Genomic DNA, 16,643 nt, shown 5'->3' with positions numbered 1-16,643 from the left:
GCTGCTTGCGTGGACCGGGACCTCCTCCATTCGCAGGCGCCTCCTCTAAGTATGTGAGTGGCGCAGTAGCCAAGATGTTGCCATGTTTAGCCTTGTCTGCTGCACTTTAATGGCTTCATATTTCCTGCGAAATTAGAGAAGTTGCTTCTGCTTACATTTGGAGTTGGTCCTGGCCCCAGGACTCTTTGTCTAGAGCGAACTTGGCTTTGTTGCAAGTTCTCGCTGCTCATTATGACCGGGACCACGCACACTCCTCGAGTCTACTCCATTAAACTGTAATTTTTGGCAACATTTTGGTTTGCATAAATCTTTGCCCGACTGCAGCCGGTCCTAGTCCACATCCTGCGGGTCTCTGGTGTCCTTGTGGCTCACGCTCGCTCATGTTTCAAGTTTATTAAAAAGTCCTCAACATATTATGGTTACTTAAACTATTAGAATAACAGCGACTGACTCCAGTGCTAGAGTGGCTCCGTGTGGAGTGGGGAGTCCTCTGGGGCTCCAGAGCTCGTCCTTTGCCTGGGTCTGGATTACATAGATAATGTGTAAATAATTTGGGTACCAACAATGGGTCCAGTGCTGGAATTATTTCGAGTGCGGACCAAGATATGCATCTACAAGCAGGACGTGGCACCTTTTCCAAAGCCAATCACACTGCCCCATTGTTCTGGCTCTTCACACCGATTTCCATTCCCAGCTCCTGATGGGTGGAAGAAACCGCAAATCCGTACGAAGCTCATTACGAAAGTTTTTCCCCCAGCGAGAGTGGGAGGCCCAAGAAAGTGAACCTGATATATAAATCGAGGTGGTTCCGAAAAAGAGGCCGGGTGCCCAGAAGGAGCAGGAGGAGCAGGGTGAGCCGGCGGAGAGACGGCCGCACACAAAAACAAAACAACTGCAGTGTGACAAACAATGGGACGCTCGCAATCGGTTTTGTGGCAAGTGTCCTATCCAACTGCTGCTGGTTGTGGCACGTCCCGCCCCTCGGGGAGTCCATGTTACCGGACCAGCGATAGAGGCCACGGACGGATGGCGATTGCGCCGCAGGCCAAATAACTTACCTAAAAAAGCCGCAAATGCCCACAGTTCCAGGCACATCGGGAGGATCCAGTGACCACCAATGTTTTCCACATGTGGGCGGTGGTCTGACTTGTCAGACTTTCGGAATTGCATTGTCAAAGTGTCTCCTAGGTGGCATGTAAATATTTTTCAGAGAAAGAAAATTTGCAACGCAAATAGACTCACTAAATGTATTTTATATTTCCCAATTTTTATTTGTATATAATTCTAAAATATGTATTAATTATAGTAATTATAATTCTAGCTTAAGAAATGTAGTTAGTTTAAAAATTCAAAACTTCCATACTCACTGAAGTAAAAATTGGTTTTCTTCGTGATTCTTTTTAAAAAATGTTTAAATGTTTGCTTACAAATTTCTCAGCTGAGTAGCGGATATCTGATAGTCGAGGCACTCGAGGCTATAGAATACCCTCTTGCCTGCTTTATATTGACTGCAAGAGTATATAAGCTTCGGATTGACGAAGCTAGATTTTTTCCTAGTTAAAATTTATTTTCCTACGAATGTCATTTTTGGGTTCGGTAAAGATCAACCGACAAAACTAATAAATCGATGGTCTTATTGTAAGAAAACTATTTTAAACTTCCTAGTGCTAAATAAAATTAAACGATACATAGTAAGGCGAATAAAATCTGAATGAAACATAGTCCTTTTTTGGGCCATAAGTTACATTTCGACAAAAAAAATTGAACAACTTTAAAATTCAGGTTCGGAATGCTTTTTGCGTGATCTCATATAATTGTATCCTGCAGCCCAATTAAGTAAGGATCTTAAGCAAACAGACATAGAAGAAAGTAAACATACCGACAAATATGTTTTGGAATAACTTTGAAAGGGAGCAGTTGATGTCTTTAAGGTATTATTTGACATATATTTTACAAGTAGAATATAGAAATCCCATCCGACCAACCTATCCGCTAACTTGTTGATACCCACACAATTTAATTTTATCCAAGTCTTGTGTATTCATAGTCTTTGGTTTGGAACACTCTAGATATAATCATATAGATGTGCCACGATATAGGAATCTTTTAGAGCTGGAGAGTTGGCAAGTGAGTTTTTGGGAATTGCGAGTTTGTAAGAGTAGATTTATAAACAAAGAGGGATTTGGGCTGACACGTCACACTTCTGACCCATGACCCTCTGTTCCTTTTTAAAACGTGCCCCTCATCATAGCAGATATTGCACTTTAGTGTGCCATTAGCCATTTGCCTCGTGTAATGGAGTCAGTGTTTTTGAAGAGCTCCGTAAATATTTTCTAATAAGAGTCGCACTCACATTACGGTCCGTTCGCGATTTCATTATGCTGCAGTCATGGGCGCAGCTTCTGCTGTCGCGGAAGTTGCAGCCACGTAATTAGCAATTTAGCGATGCAGTGCAATGGAATCCAGTGGGAGTACTTGGGTGGAACTCACTGCGAACCATCCACCCAACCAACCAACCAACGGGAAGTGGCCAAGATGAGGCGTAAACTCAGCTGGCACTCGACATATGCAAATGGGCATTTTAAATGGACTTATAGTGTTCGCGTTAGCCCCGCTTTTGACTCGAGTTGTGAAAAGCGGATGCTGGTCTTAAAGTGTGATCCGGAATCTACTCCTGGGCTATGCTAGGCTAATGTCTTCTTCCTGTAAGGCCTGCAAGTGCTAAGTTCCGTAATTAAACGCGCACGGAGCATTGGACGGGATTGTGTTGCACATGCCATTATTGGCCTATGGCCGGCACTAATTGCCCGGTGCAAGTTACGATTATGGCCATGAAGAAGTCGAGCTGGATCTTGGGGTAGGCACAAAGCGACTGAGCAGGACATGGCCAAGTGCCAATTAGCAAGCAAAATAGATTGTAGTAAATTTTAATGACATACACGGCACAGTTGCTTCCGCACGGTCTCGCCGGTTTTTTCACCAGCTGGCCGGGCTGGTGTCCTTTCGAAGGAGCCAACTTCGTGCAGACAGTCAAAGGCGTTGACCGCCTGCCGCATCATTGAATTCAAAATACCAGCTCGGTGTGTGTCCGAGCCACTTCAATTAGAAAGACTTTCACTACAAAAAGGCCGACAAAGTCGGGCAAAGAAAGCCAGGAAAACACTTCCGCCTTACTTTGCTTCACTTTTGTAAACGTAGCAATTGCTTTGAAATGGCGTAGACCTAAAGGACTCTGACCAGTTCGGAGTGCCCGTTGCCTAAGCCCCAGTGCCAATGATTCTGGCTGGAAAAAATTGTCTGAGAACGGTGGCGGCATCCATTGCAGCACGACATGTCTTCCGGTTGGTTCCGGTTTCCTACTACGAGAGAAGGGCGATGATTCGAGCGGTCTGACCCTCACTTGGTCAGCTTGGATAAGCGAAATGAAATCAACCCTTTTTGCCTAGCAACTGTCTATTTTCATCTTATAATTCCATTTAAAAATAAAAGCTCATATTTGATTACTATGGAAAACAATAAAAGAATGCATTTACATATTTATGTTTCTTTTGTTCTTGAAGTAAGTTTGTTTATAATAATATAAATAATAATTATGAATTTCTTTTCTCCAAATTAAGTTTTTTAGAGGGTTTAGAAAGTATGTATGTAACATGTAGAAAAAATCCTATAAAGTTTACATGTATGTATTCTTGATCAGGATCACCAGCAGAGTTGCTCTGGCAAGCGCCGATGCCTCGGGACTATAAAATATAGGAAGTCGAAACTAATTATAGCCTTCCTTATTCCAGCTTATTTAAATTTTTAATTTTGCCAATTTCTATGCCAAACAAAATTCCATATGGCAAAGTCTTGTTACCAAAATTACCTTAGTGCGCTCTAAACTTGCCATGCCTACAATTCTTGAAATGGTTTAAATATATATTTTTGATTTTACTATTTTTGAACAAAATCTGGCACGCCCACTCTCTTGCAAAAAGGTTTTTTTTTTTAAATTTAGTTATCTGCTTTGCTGATTCATTTCGAAATTTGTACCTCGCACTGCCACTATATGAGGGGACTGAATATCTGACAGTCTTGGAAAGTGAAATTAGATGGTAATTAACTACTTTACTTATTTTGATATAGTGTTTGGTAATTTTTAAGAATTTTTCTTCACCCTGTGATGTTAAGATACAATATTATGATGTACGGATTCTTCACTAAATAAATAAATATAAAAAAAGTTGGTAAGTTTCTCATATGAAACTGCTAATGCCAGCGATCAATTATCCAGTGCTGGACAAGAGCGGGCAGTGAAAAGCACACTTACAAGGAATAACGTGACGAAACCTCCTTCCAGGCCACAACCGTTCACGACTTCCAATCGAGTGTCGGATGATTGAAATGGCTTTGTGGGTTTCGAAGGGCTCGAGGACCCTGTCCGCCCGAACTCCTTTCACTGTTGTTGCAGGCACAGCTATCCACCCAGTCGGGCTTCCAGCCGGCAGCCAGAGCTGGCGATAAAATAAATTTGCATATGAATTGAGAATTAAGAACATTTTGCACATCGTGCTGGCTCTTCTTTAGCCCCTCCCCCTGGCTCCATCGCTTTGGTTTAGGGCTGCATGGGGAGTGTGGCTGCTGTTTGGCCTTTGAATTAGAGCCCACACACACGTCCTTCTGCCTTCCCTGCCACTCGCCTTTGCCGATATTCCATATCAGCAGAGTGTGAATGGCTTATTTCCTTGTTGCCTTTTTGGCTGGTTTCGGAATTTGCATTTGGCCTTTTTGGACCAACATTTTTATGCGCCATGCTCCCGGCAAAAAAAAAAAAAGAAAAGCGAACCACGCCGAAATAGCAACAACTCGTTAGGCCATTGAAATTGAAAATGTTTTCCGACTGATGCGATAAGAAAGCGCACAATAGTAGCTATATTGGTGGGCTGGAGGATCGATTATGGCTTTGGAATATCTTAACCGGTAAACATTTTCAAAGACAATGCGTGATTGTTAAATTCGTCAATAATTGATCTTGGCAAATCGCTGACTCCTGTTAGAATGCGTTTACTCAGGATAACATCCCTCTCTAACTTTTCTTCCGGCTAATGGTTTTTTTAACATTAAAAAATTAAATATGTTTAATGAATAATTTAGTTTTAGTGCCTACATTTTGATAACTTTAACTTAAAAGGTTACGTTAATCCCTTTATATAAGAATTTCACACCAAATGGATTAACTAGGCAATTCATCAATGCAACACTTAAAACGCATTTAACTATTGATTCTTTTGCTAGCATACTGTACAGCTTGACAAACACGTTGACCAACACTTATCAGAAATCGAATTGAAATGCAGGACATGAAGAACTGGGTGACTAGACTATCTTAGTTAGCACAACCAAAATATCTAATCTTCGAAACCAAAAGAAGAACAAGAAGTCGAGTGTCTCGACTATCAGATACCAAATTATATCAGGATGTAAGACTTTTCAGTAAATATGTTATACCTTTTTGATGTAGATGGACCTCGATATGATTATTATATTATATTATATAATAACATGATTATAAAAACGCGGACGTGACGAAAGACGCCATCACCTTAATGTTTTTTTGCTCTGGATCAAAAGTAGGTGAAAATTATTGGTTGTATTTTATTTTATTTAACTGCTTAATACGCAAAATATACTGGAGAATTTTCACGATGTCAACGCGAATGAAATTAGGTGACCGCGGGCTAAGCATTGGTAAACTTTTAGCTTTTAAACAACCGAAGCAATCGAACGCTACGTAATTTTTTGCTCTTCGCATTCCAGGAACATTTGCAAAACTTTCGTCACGCTCGTGAAATTGCTCGTTTAACTCATTTAACTTTTTGCGCTTGGGTTTCAGGCAATGTAGTATGTGTGTGGGCGAGAGTGTTTTTTTCGAGAAAGTTTGCATAAATTGCAGCAACAAGAAAAGTTAATAATGCCAGCGGGCAAACTAGAGCTGGGGCGACAATGAAAATAATTCAATTAAAACACTTTTGGCAGCCTTTGGTTCCCCACCAGTCACCCCATTACCTCGCATGCCAAGTTACAATTACGCCGAAACAAATTAACACGTAGACAGGGTGCAAGGCTCATATGTATGTGTAAATGTGTATGTATGTGGATTGCCCGGGGGCATTCTCTGCATAAAGTTCTCATTGGGCGGTCCTGCTTTCTGCATTCCGCCCAGCACGCTCCTCCTCGACCGCTTTTGGTCCTTTGGGCCGAGTGCGACATCTATGCCATCTATGTTTACTTTGCTACTTAGAGCCATTGTTGTTCCTTAAAGCCGCAAGCGAATTCGCTTTGTAGGATTTTAAATGTGTGCGATGGCTTAGCCCCCTAAAAAACACTCGAGGATTAAGATTTGATTGGCCAGCTCAGGGATTATGGCCGAGTGCCATGTTGACTTTTGACCCGCTAGTTAGTGTTAATGATCAGTTACTTCTTTTTGCTTACTCTGAGGCTGGATTGGTGTGGACATCGCGGAATAAAGAGCATTCTATTCTATTTGAATTCCATTAGTTCGCAGACTAAGGTCCGTTTAATAGCATAGATTACCCTTTCCCAAACTCCATTTTAATTGACACACACTTCCGTTGATCAGCAGTAATTTTCGAAATGTATGTACGTCGTTTAACCATTTTATCCAGCACACATGCTGTCCGATTGCCCAGCCATTTGGGTCTATTAAAAATTGCTTTTCCATAATTTTGTTGAGCCCGAATTAAAGCGCGTATAGGGGCGGTAAAAAACAGGAATTGATAGCGCACAGAGTTCATGCTCGTTAAAAATCAATCCCCGGTGGGAGTCGGAGGACGAGGTGGGGTCCAGCGAAGGTGTACCACCACCCTCGTGGTCAATATGCGCGACTATAAGTCTACATAAGCGCCGAGGATGCCGTCATGCCGGGATATCTCTTGGTATCTATGTACATTGTGTCTCTGCTGGGATTTCAGGCTTCGGGGCGTATGTGTGTGTATCCGTTTCCGGGAGCTGTTGTGAATATATGGGAATTTGTTTTGTCATATCGTGCACCTCTCGTCCTTATTGCAGATTGTACACTGCAGCTTACAATGTACATATTCGAAATGCGATGGGACGGATGACCATAAGAATATTTTAATGAAATAGAGAATCGAATATAGAAATAGAGAGTTTTTATTAAAACTAGAGAAAGTTACTATGCGGAATTCGTTATGTACATATGTGTGGAGGGGATCAGACATTACGTTTTTTACACTGTACATTTTTTCCGTAATTCTGCATGGGAATCACCACAAGCTGAAGCGCAATGAAGCGCAACATACACGCGACATTTCCAATCTACGCGGCATCTATATGGCTCTGACCATGTCCAGCGATGTGACCGTGGCCATGACTCTAGCTCTCGAAAATGTGTCCAATGTAACGCCACAACAAAGAACGTTAATTGACGCCAAAATGCTTCGGCACAAAAAACAAAACGGCGAGCGAATCTGGAAAGGGGCAAATCGCCAGCGAAGCGGAGCATCTGAAAAAAAGCAAATTGTTCAGTCGGGCACAATTTGTGGCAGGACAGCAGCCCGGTGTCTTTACGGGTCTCGGTGAATTTAAATGTTCCTCCGAATCGATTGGCCCCCAACCAAGCAGGGCCGAACAGATCCGACCTGAGCCATCCCACCAGGAGGCTCAAGTAGCTGTATTAAACCTCGAGAGGTCACCGGGGTCCCGTCCTCTGTTCCCTGTCGGCCCATTGCCAGCCCATGCTCACACCCGCTCCCAGCCATTACCACCCACTACCACCCACTCCCACCTGCTTGCAAAGTGGGCGTTGTTGAATCAGCACACGTGATTAATGGCCTTTAATTATGTCAAAGTGCGACGGAAGCCTCCGACCAGGAACCGAGTGCAACGGTACGCCAGTTAAACGCTTGACATTAAAAAATTGACACCGTTTGGGGTGAAATGTCTGCCAGGGCTGACCCTCCTCCTCCTCCTCCTCCTCCTTGTGGCAACCCCAATCCTGACCGATGTTTTTGCCTGTGACAACTGTCTGGCACACGTAGCCGAGTTCCCTGCGAGCACGCTTGTCTTCTGGGTCCGCAGCGAAACAAATTTAAAATACACACCCACACACTGGAAACATGAACCGGGCAACTCCTTTGGCCATTCGTTACCCAGCCGTGATTGTGTGGGCGTTTGTCTCGCTTGTCGCTTTTAATGAAAGCGTCATAAATTATGTCGCAGTTGACGAAAGCAACAGCGAAGCTCCCGACTGCGAACGGAATGGAATGCCTTCGGTCGGTCAGGCGTTGAGGTTGCGGGGTCACTTAGCATACTGCATGTGTACGAGTGTGTCCGTGCGAGAAACACATGCCAAGGACTTGATGCACTGCTGGAACGGCCGAGGATCCCGAAATTAAAGCTTATTTGGCAGAAGCAAACTCTTGACCTAAGTGAAACAACCTTTATTTTATTTTGTATCTCAGTTATAAGGGTATTCTTGCATCGTCGAAAAGTATTTAACAGGTTCCAAACATCGAAGCTAAGAGTATTTGGATCAAGATCACAGCCATGTCTGTCTGTTTGTCCTGCCTAGGATTACTGCTAACAAACATAGCACCAGATTGGTCCAATCTACAAAAGTAATCAAAACTTGTACTTCCGAAGTTCGAAAACATGTTATCCGTTAAAAGGTCCAGTACATTGGTTTATAACTATTTTATGAGATCAATCCTAGCTACGTCTAAATCGGAAAATAACACATTTTGTTTGCTAGTCAGTTACAAACACTTTTCGAAAGATTTTTAAATGCGCAGCCTGATCATTTCGTTCTTTGGGATCAAGGCTATAGATTAAGTTGAGCCGAAGCTGTGCAAGATTATTTCAAACCATGCCACGCCCACTATAGCGCCAAACGCTCATATAACTAATTATGCTTAAGTGCTAAGATTATTAGTAAATCCATCAATTCTTAAAGCTGATAATTGAAAAGTTTTCAAAAGTAAACTAAATTTATTTTTATAATTTTCAATATTTTTAAAATTTTAAAAACAAGAAAGAACGCTATTTTCGAGTTCCGCGATTATTAGATGCCCGAATACCAGTTGAAATTGCCAAAAAATAATGTTCTATTAAACGCAAAGGGCAGAGGTTTTTATAAGAAAGAAAATTTAAATGGATCTTATTGTTACCCCTAACCAGATCTGGATATGCCAGTATGTCCGTTCGCCTGTCCGTATGAATGCTGTGACCTCAGGAACTGTAGAAATTTTTAGAACGTTGCCACGCCCATCTAAACGCCGACAAGTCGAGCACTTTTAAAATTTTTGTTTGATTCTACTTACTTTTTTTACTATTTCATCGCTGTGATATTTTTGTTAAATCTTTTTGTCCTATTACTCCCACTAGGTGACTTATTGGTATCCAAAAGTTGTAAAAATGCAATTTTCTGCTTTTATTATGTTTTAAAGGTGTAGGCCATGAATGTTGCATCAAAACTTGTCTAAATACAAAAACATCAATAAAAATATAGCAGAAGGCAACTCCTATGACGATGACATTTATTGCATAAAGCCCCGACTTAGAATAGCACATACACTAGGTAGCTAATATATATGGTGAAAAAGAGTATATAGAAGTTGGCCTTTCCATCGGCTTTCAGTGCGTGCCATATGTTGTAGTCTGCCGTATCAGAAGTGGAAATAGAGTTGTTAAATGCTTCACCACGCCGATTCTTTCCCGTTCTGAGGGCAATCTTATGTGAAGTGGGAATGGGCACAATCCGTCGTGATGTCTGACGCGCAACGGGCGTTGCTTTAAGCTCCGGAAGGTTGGTGCTACGTAGACGATAGTGTGTGGATTCGGCGGAGGGCAGGGCTCCGAAGGTGCTTCTCTCGCAGATCAGGAGACCGAGCAGAATGATCCAGACCAAAGACATTCCCCGCCAGCAGTATGTGATCAACTGCAGAACGCTCTCGGGTTTGTTGGTGCGCAGCGTTATCGTCGAAAAAGATAGGGAGCAGCTGTTGCGTTCTCTGTTTGCATACCTCACACAGGTGTTTTATGATTTGGTTCGATGTTTGCTGTTCTTCGGGTGCATAGAAGTTACCTAAGTCCTAGCCTTGACCTTCCGACGTCGCAATCCCATCTAGTTTTTGATTACATGTGCCAGGCGGCTGTGTCAAGGAATGAGATTCCACATCCGACAAAAGCAAACTGGCCTCTTTGCAACTTTTAAATGAAATTATACCGAAGCCAAAAGAAAAGACGGCCGCCTTTATTGCTCGGCATGAACAGCCTCTGCTATTTGATAAATCAAATAATTACAAAAGTTCAGACCCAGCCACTCCCACCGCCTTTTCTATTGCCTTGGCTCAGGAAAACTCGAAACAAACTTTTGCCAAAAAGGTAAAGCAGGTGAAAGTTTCGGCAAGTAACAAAAATTGCATTTAGGCGCATTTAGGCGGCAGTTAGGTGAAACGACGAGATCCGTGACATAGGCTGCTGAGATAGAATCAGTTCACAGTTTCTTAAAACCGTTCCTCCGCTTAAAGCTAGAAATCATATTTGGCCACAGATTTAATGCAGCCTCAGCGGCGGCGGCAAAACTTTTTTGCCAGCTCAGCAGCCCGAAACTTTCGCCTCGGTCGGTGTGGGCTCGGGGCTTCCTGTTTCGCCCAAGCCCTCGTCCTGGCTGCTCCGACATCCTTTGTGCCAATTCGTGTTGCAGAACTCCGGCGAAGCGTGTGAAATGCACCACAGCTTGGTTAGGCCTTCGAGCGGGCGCCGCTTTGAAGGATTTGTACGTAAATGGGGCCACGCGAAGGATGCAGGGCGACAATGCGCAACATTTTAATTTGGATCCATCTTCACCAAGGGCAGATCGAAAAATGGCTTAACAGTATAACAATATAACTTCTTCTGATAGTAGAATAATTCTAAGACAAACCTGTAGTTCTTCGTTTATGTAGTTTTTATTAAACAAGTAGTAGAGCTTATGAGTATAACAAATCATTTATGTTCTTCAAGACTTCACATTTAATTATTTAGACTTAAGACGAAATTTATTATTTAGATTTAGGAACAGCTCTTGGCAACTTTTGCACTCGACTCCCTTTCACTATACACTCGCTCCCTTTCTATCGATAGCGTGCTCTTGTCTAGGGATGCATTTTAATCAGGGCTGCAATGTAGATGTATCGAAAGATCTAATACCTATTACCACTGCGAGTATTTTTACTCGAACCAATTCCCACATACATACATTCAAATTAAGCCATTGTCCGCCTACCTATCTGTTTCATACCCTTGCCGAGGGTATACTGATCAAAGTGAGTAGCCTGCAACGCAGTAATGATGACATCCGTGATCATGATCTGTATGAACTGGCGTGTTGTTCCTTTTGCCCGTCTGTGGGCTCATTTCTACGTAAAACTAGTTTAAAGCTATCTGCATTAAACTTTCCAAAAGTCTTTCTTCTATTGCACGTAGGATATACATAGGTCGTCAACTTATTTATATTATATTATATACATACATACATTATATATGTACATATTACATTATATACATACCGGCATGGAAATAATCTAAAGATAAATATAAAAAATTAATCTTCGGGAAGAATGTAAGCTCATGACGGTCCGGATCGGTACACACCACTGTTTATACCCGTTACTCGTAGATTAAAAGGTTATACTAAATTCCTTTAAAACAGGCAGAAGGAAGCGTTTCCGACCATTTAAAGTCAGGAACAATAGCCGAGTCGATCCGGACATGTCCGTCTGTCCGTATGAACGTCGAGATCTCAGCAACTATATTTAGAAGGTTGAGATTCAGCATACAGATTCTATAGACAAAGACGCAGCGCAATTTTGTTGACCCATGTTGCTAAGCGCACTCTAACACGCCCACAATCCGCACAAAACTGCCACGCCCACAATTTTGAAGAAGGTGTTGATATTTTTTTACATTTTTGTCGCCCTTTTTTGTTTGGAAAAATAACTTTTTGCCACGCCCTAAGTCCGCCCAAAACGGCCACGCCCGCATTCTTGAAAAATTGTTGTATATTTTTTCATAATTTTGTTAGTCGTGTAAATCTCTATCTATTTGCCAAAAATCTTTTTGCATTGACCACTCTAACGCCCTAAAGCTGCCTTGTGCATTGACCACTCTAACGCCCTAAAGCTGCCAAGCCGGTCACGCCCTCGCCTTTGAATAATTTTTAAATTTTGTCTCATTTTATTCCCCAATATTTATCGGTATCCCAGAAAAATGATGCAATTTCTCGTTCGCATTCACACTAGCTGAGTAACGGGTATCTGATAGTCGGATAACTCGACTATATCATTCTCTCTTGTTTAATATATGATTGATTAGCGTAATGGCATGCATTATTGCTTTTGGAGTAAAGATTCCTACCGACGAAAAAAGATTTTTGATAACTATGCATAAAACATGATATTGTAATTGTAACTTTTCAGTAAATGACTTGTAAATTTACCATTTAACAGGACTAAAGTTTTATCTTTGTAAGTTTTTACCAGGACAGTAAAGAACGCATACGTAATTAGCACAGATTATTACTTATTGCTTTATTTTTCTATTGCTAGTAACATTGGATATCAGCCGTATCTATCCCTGAAGCTGATTGATCAGGCGGCGCTGCCTCGCCAGCAGCTGCTCCATCCTGCGCCTCCTCTTTTCCTGGCGCTGTCTCCGCTCCTGGCGACGACGGCGCTCACGAGCCAGGCGACGGCGGCGAGCACGTCTGCGTCTCCTGGCCTCCGCCGAGGAGGAGGAAGAGGAAGCAGTGGTCGTGGTGGATGCGGAGGAGGCAGTGGTGGTGGTGGTGGCGGATGAAGCCGTGGTAGTGGTGGCAGAGGAGTCGGTGGTTGTGGTCGCCGGCGAGGATGTAGATGACCCGCTACTGCCCTCCGGAGCCAGGAGCAGACACAGGAGCACACTGAGAACTAGAGCGAATAGGAAGCGCATTGTGTTGTGTCTAATCGAGAAAATCAGACGGGCTTTTATACTCAAGACGGGGTAACAATTAAACAAATATCATGCATCGGAAATCGGAAATGTTTGCACAGCCTATCCACATCGACAATGTCTTGGGCTGTTAAGGTCAGCTGAGTAAAACAGTCGATTGATATAATTTTGATGTTGAACTCGTTGAAAACGAGATGAAAAGCTAATATTATGACGCTCCTTACCCCTAAGTATATTTGGCGCCCACGTCACCTTTGAAATAAATATATTTGTTATAACCTATTTATGTACATTCACATCTTATCTGTGTAAAAATAGTAGCACTTGACCCGTTAAATGCTTTTTATTTGTTTTTCATTTGAGCTTTGCACACCAAATTTATAAGACATTAATTCCTCCGAAATTAGAGTTTTATTTTTCAAAACACAAATACTTTTTACATTACTGTTTACATTATTTTTAAACGAAGCACATCAAAATATAGCACAAATGCAAATAATAGGTGTTGTAAAATGATGTTCTTTTTATAGCAGTTACCGACTTCAAAATCGTTTTTATTTCCAGGTTTCGTTTTTAAACCGGCTACTCCTGGTATGAAGGATAAACTAGGTAGATGGAAGCGTTTCCGACCCTTTTAATTATATATATATATATATATATATATATACATGCTTGATCGCTACCCATACGTTCGTATGAATGTCTATTAATCTATCTAGTTAAGATTAAGAACGATGAACGCCCACAAGCCGCCCAAATATGCCACTCCAACACGTTTGAAAAATATTTATTTTTTTTTATTTTATTTCTTGGTCTTGCTTATCTCTATCGATATGTCAGAAAAATGCTGATATCCTTGCAGAGGAAGGATTTCACACAGTAAAATAGACATTTGGAACCATTTCAAGTATCAACAGCCGAGTCGATCCGTCCGTTCCTACGCAAGCTAGTCTTTCAGTTTTAAAGTTATATGAGTCAGGCCCATATATCAAATAGCTGACTTTAATTGAAAACCAATTTGCCTTTGTTTATTTTAGCCAATTAAGTAGACTCATCAGAATGTACACTCAAATGTTTTATTATCTTGGCGAACTTGAACAACGAAATAATTCAGCTTTCACATATTTACAACTGCTTTTCCTAAATTGTCATAAGCCGAGTCTTTCCGACGACCTTCATCCGCGCAGCTGGTTGATCTGTCGACGTTGATTCTCCAGTTGCTGGCGCAGCCTCTGAGTCCTGCGCTGCCTCCTGCGCTCCCTTCGCTGCCTCTCACGCGCCAGACGACGACGACGGGCGCGCCTGCGCCTCCTGGCCGCCGCAGAGGAAGAGGATGAGGAGGAGGCAGTGGTCGTGGTGGATGCGGAAGAGGCAGTGGTGGTGGTGGTGGCGGACGAAGCCGTGGTAGTGGTGGCCGAGGAGTCGGTGGTTGTGGTCGCGGTTGTAGTAGTTGTAGAGCAACTGCCCTCCTGGCAAAGCAGGAGGAATCCTAGGACGGAAAGAACAAATACGATCGAGAAGCGCATGCTGAGTGTGTCTAAGATGGAATGAAGTGAGCGCTTTTATAGGAGATTGTAATTATTTTGTTCTTACACTTGACATTCAGATATGTTTGCTCAGCTTTTCGATTTGTATTCTTTTGTTTTTCCCTCGACGAAATATTTTCTATGATATTATTTGATAAATTGCCATTGTACAAAACAAATAGACCCTAAGCTAAAATTAAGAATAAAGATTACAGTTTAAAATGGTATTTTCAAATTTGTGTTTCCATGACGTACTTTGAAAAAGGCTTGTCGTAATTAAGATTAAACGTTCTTTTAAAATACAATTCTAATAATTTATTAACATGTTAAAATAATAAAACAGGGCGTAGTAGGTTGAGATTAGGAACACAGATTCTAGAGTTTATTGTCTAAAGTTTATTGAACCATGTCCCACGCTCACTATATCGCCCGCAAACCGCCCAAAACTGCCCACATTTATGAAAAATGTTTTCGTATTTTGTGATTTTTGAGTTAGTTTTGTAAATTGCTTTCGATATGCCAAAAATCTTTTTTCCACGCCCACTCTAACGCCCCCAAACCACCCACACTATTGAACAATATTTAAATTTTCATTTTATTACTTTGTTTCCAATTTCTATCCATGATACCATGAGACGTTTTTCAAAGGATATTATTTGCCAAGCAATATTGAAATTTCTCGTTCACACTTCCATTTGAGTAACGGGTATCTGAGAGTCGGGGAACAGGACTATAGCATTCTCTCTTGTGTTTTTTTATATATTTTCAAAAGGCATACAGGGAATTCAAACTCCCCCCTTGTGACCTTGGCAGATATTAATTCAGCCCATTTGGGCACGCTGGTTGTATCTAAATTTATAAATCACAAAAAGGGAAAATAACAGTTGTATAAATGTCAGTGTCTACTGGCCCTCCCTGAAGGAGATCGAAGAATGAGGTCCCTCAGTTGCCTTCAATGAAGCCTCATTGGTGGGCGAGTACGGTACAGGTTCCTTTGGTGCCCTAGCCTTTCATGCCAGCGACTCGAGTGCTCGTTTATTTTATCAAATACCGTGCAGTTTCAAAGGTGGTGTTTCTCACATACCACTCGCAACCACTGACCAATCTCGTAGCCCTATTCTGGATAACCTGGATCCTTGGCTGTCACAAGCCAAGCCCCAAGGAGCTATAATCCTTTTGTCACCTTTTCTGATAGTGACAATAGTAGCCAATAGTGCTTTGCCATATTAGCACGTATTCGTGATTTTAAGTCCGACAAATAATATCCTTTGAAAAACGTCTCATGGTCTCTAAGATTTTAGGTGCTTTTGAGTTTATAATTAGACACGACACAATCATCTGTTGAAAATGCAGACATACTTTGCTTGGTTTTGCCAGAACAGAAAGCTTGAACAGACTTAAAAAACAAACAACTCCATTTCAAAAATTCCCATTGTGATAAGAGACCCTTTCTTAGTTGTAAATACAAATAATTTGTTTTTTAAAATGTTCTTTATTTTTAAGCAACGGAATATCCCACAGCAACGCAGCTGCAATTTAGTTAAAATATCAATCTTTGGCTTGTATTAGCTGTCTGACTTGGCAGCAAGCCTCCTCGGCTGGAGCAATCTATCTATCCCCTGCGCTGCCTTTGCTGGCGTCTTCTGCGCTGCTGTTGGCGGCGGCGTCGTTGGCGCTGTTGGCGCCTGCGTCGTTGGCGGGCCAGGCGACGACGACGGGCCCTGCGGCGACGGGCGGCCGCTTTGGAGGACGAAGACGAGGACGAGGACGAAGAAGTGGTGGTAGTCGTGGCAGACGAGGCCACTGTGGTGGTGTCGGACGAGGTTGAGGCTTCAGTTGTGTCGGAGGAAGAGGTCGCGGTAGTGGTGGTGTCCGAGGAGCTGGAGCTGGTGCTATCCGAGGAGCTCTCAGTGCTCGAGCCTGTAGCGCCGTAACCCTGCTGGGCAAGCAGGACGCAGCCGAGAAGGGCCAAGAGCAGAACGTATATGAATCGCATTCTAAGCAGTTGTATCTTATAATTTGCAGAAGAGCCTATTTATATGATGTTTTACCCGGAAACTTGGTTGAGCAACGCCCTCATTAACGTAAATCTATTACATCTGTTAAGACTCAAAAGCAAGGTTTAAA

The 16,643-nt window shown here is 42.2% G+C and overlaps 4 protein-coding genes across 5 annotated transcripts; all 4 read right to left on the bottom strand.

Moving 5' to 3' along the window:
- Window positions 1–9,540: 9,540 nt before the first annotated feature.
- LOC27208959 lies at window positions 9,541–11,128 on the bottom strand. 2 transcript variants are annotated; one of them, XM_044922950.1, is made up of 2 exons: window positions 10,946–11,128; window positions 9,541–10,890 (listed from the first exon to the last, which is right to left on the bottom strand). In XM_044922950.1, exon 2 carries the CDS (start codon window positions 9,932–9,934, stop codon window positions 9,578–9,580), a length of 357 nt encoding a protein of 118 aa, XP_044778885.1. In that variant the 5' UTR covers window positions 9,935–10,890; window positions 10,946–11,128; the 3' UTR covers window positions 9,541–9,577. The 2 variants fall into 2 exon arrangements, with proteins under 2 accessions (XP_044778885.1, XP_016032979.1); XM_016184492.3 differs by having other exon boundaries at window positions 9,541–10,863.
- Window positions 11,129–12,565: 1,437 nt separating this feature from the next.
- Window positions 12,566–13,042, bottom strand: LOC6739134 (protein new-glue 1). The gene has a single exon (XM_002085891.4). The coding sequence runs from the start codon at window positions 12,988–12,990 to the stop codon at window positions 12,631–12,633; it is 360 nt and encodes a 119-aa protein (XP_002085927.1). The 5' UTR covers window positions 12,991–13,042; the 3' UTR covers window positions 12,566–12,630.
- A 1,010-nt stretch (window positions 13,043–14,052) lies between these two features.
- Window positions 14,053–14,553, bottom strand: LOC120284725 (protein new-glue 1). Its single transcript, XM_039293216.2, has one exon. The coding sequence runs from the start codon at window positions 14,514–14,516 to the stop codon at window positions 14,166–14,168; it is 351 nt and encodes a 116-aa protein (XP_039149150.1). The 5' UTR covers window positions 14,517–14,553; the 3' UTR covers window positions 14,053–14,165.
- Window positions 14,554–15,988: 1,435 nt separating this feature from the next.
- LOC6739132 (protein new-glue 2) lies at window positions 15,989–16,637 on the bottom strand. The gene has a single exon (XM_039293647.2). It carries the CDS (start codon window positions 16,510–16,512, stop codon window positions 16,129–16,131), a length of 384 nt encoding a protein of 127 aa, XP_039149581.1. The 5' UTR covers window positions 16,513–16,637; the 3' UTR covers window positions 15,989–16,128.
- Between the last annotated feature and the right edge of the window lie 6 nt (window positions 16,638–16,643).

Source organism: Drosophila simulans, chromosome 3L (genome assembly GCF_016746395.2).
Source record: "Drosophila simulans strain w501 chromosome 3L, Prin_Dsim_3.1, whole genome shotgun sequence".
NCBI lineage: Eukaryota > Metazoa > Arthropoda > Insecta > Diptera > Drosophilidae > Drosophila > Drosophila simulans.
This window is presented reverse-complemented; position numbering and strand designations above follow the sequence as displayed.

Coding starts and splice junctions, on each gene's coding strand:
- LOC27208959 (XM_044922950.1), bottom strand. CDS start 9,934: ATGTCTTTGGTCTGGATCATTCTGCTCGGTCTCCTGATCTGCGAGAGA.
- LOC6739134 (XM_002085891.4), bottom strand. CDS start 12,990: ATGCGCTTCCTATTCGCTCTAGTTCTCAGTGTGCTCCTGTGTCTGCTC.
- LOC120284725 (XM_039293216.2), bottom strand. CDS start 14,516: ATGCGCTTCTCGATCGTATTTGTTCTTTCCGTCCTAGGATTCCTCCTG.
- LOC6739132 (XM_039293647.2), bottom strand. CDS start 16,512: ATGCGATTCATATACGTTCTGCTCTTGGCCCTTCTCGGCTGCGTCCTG.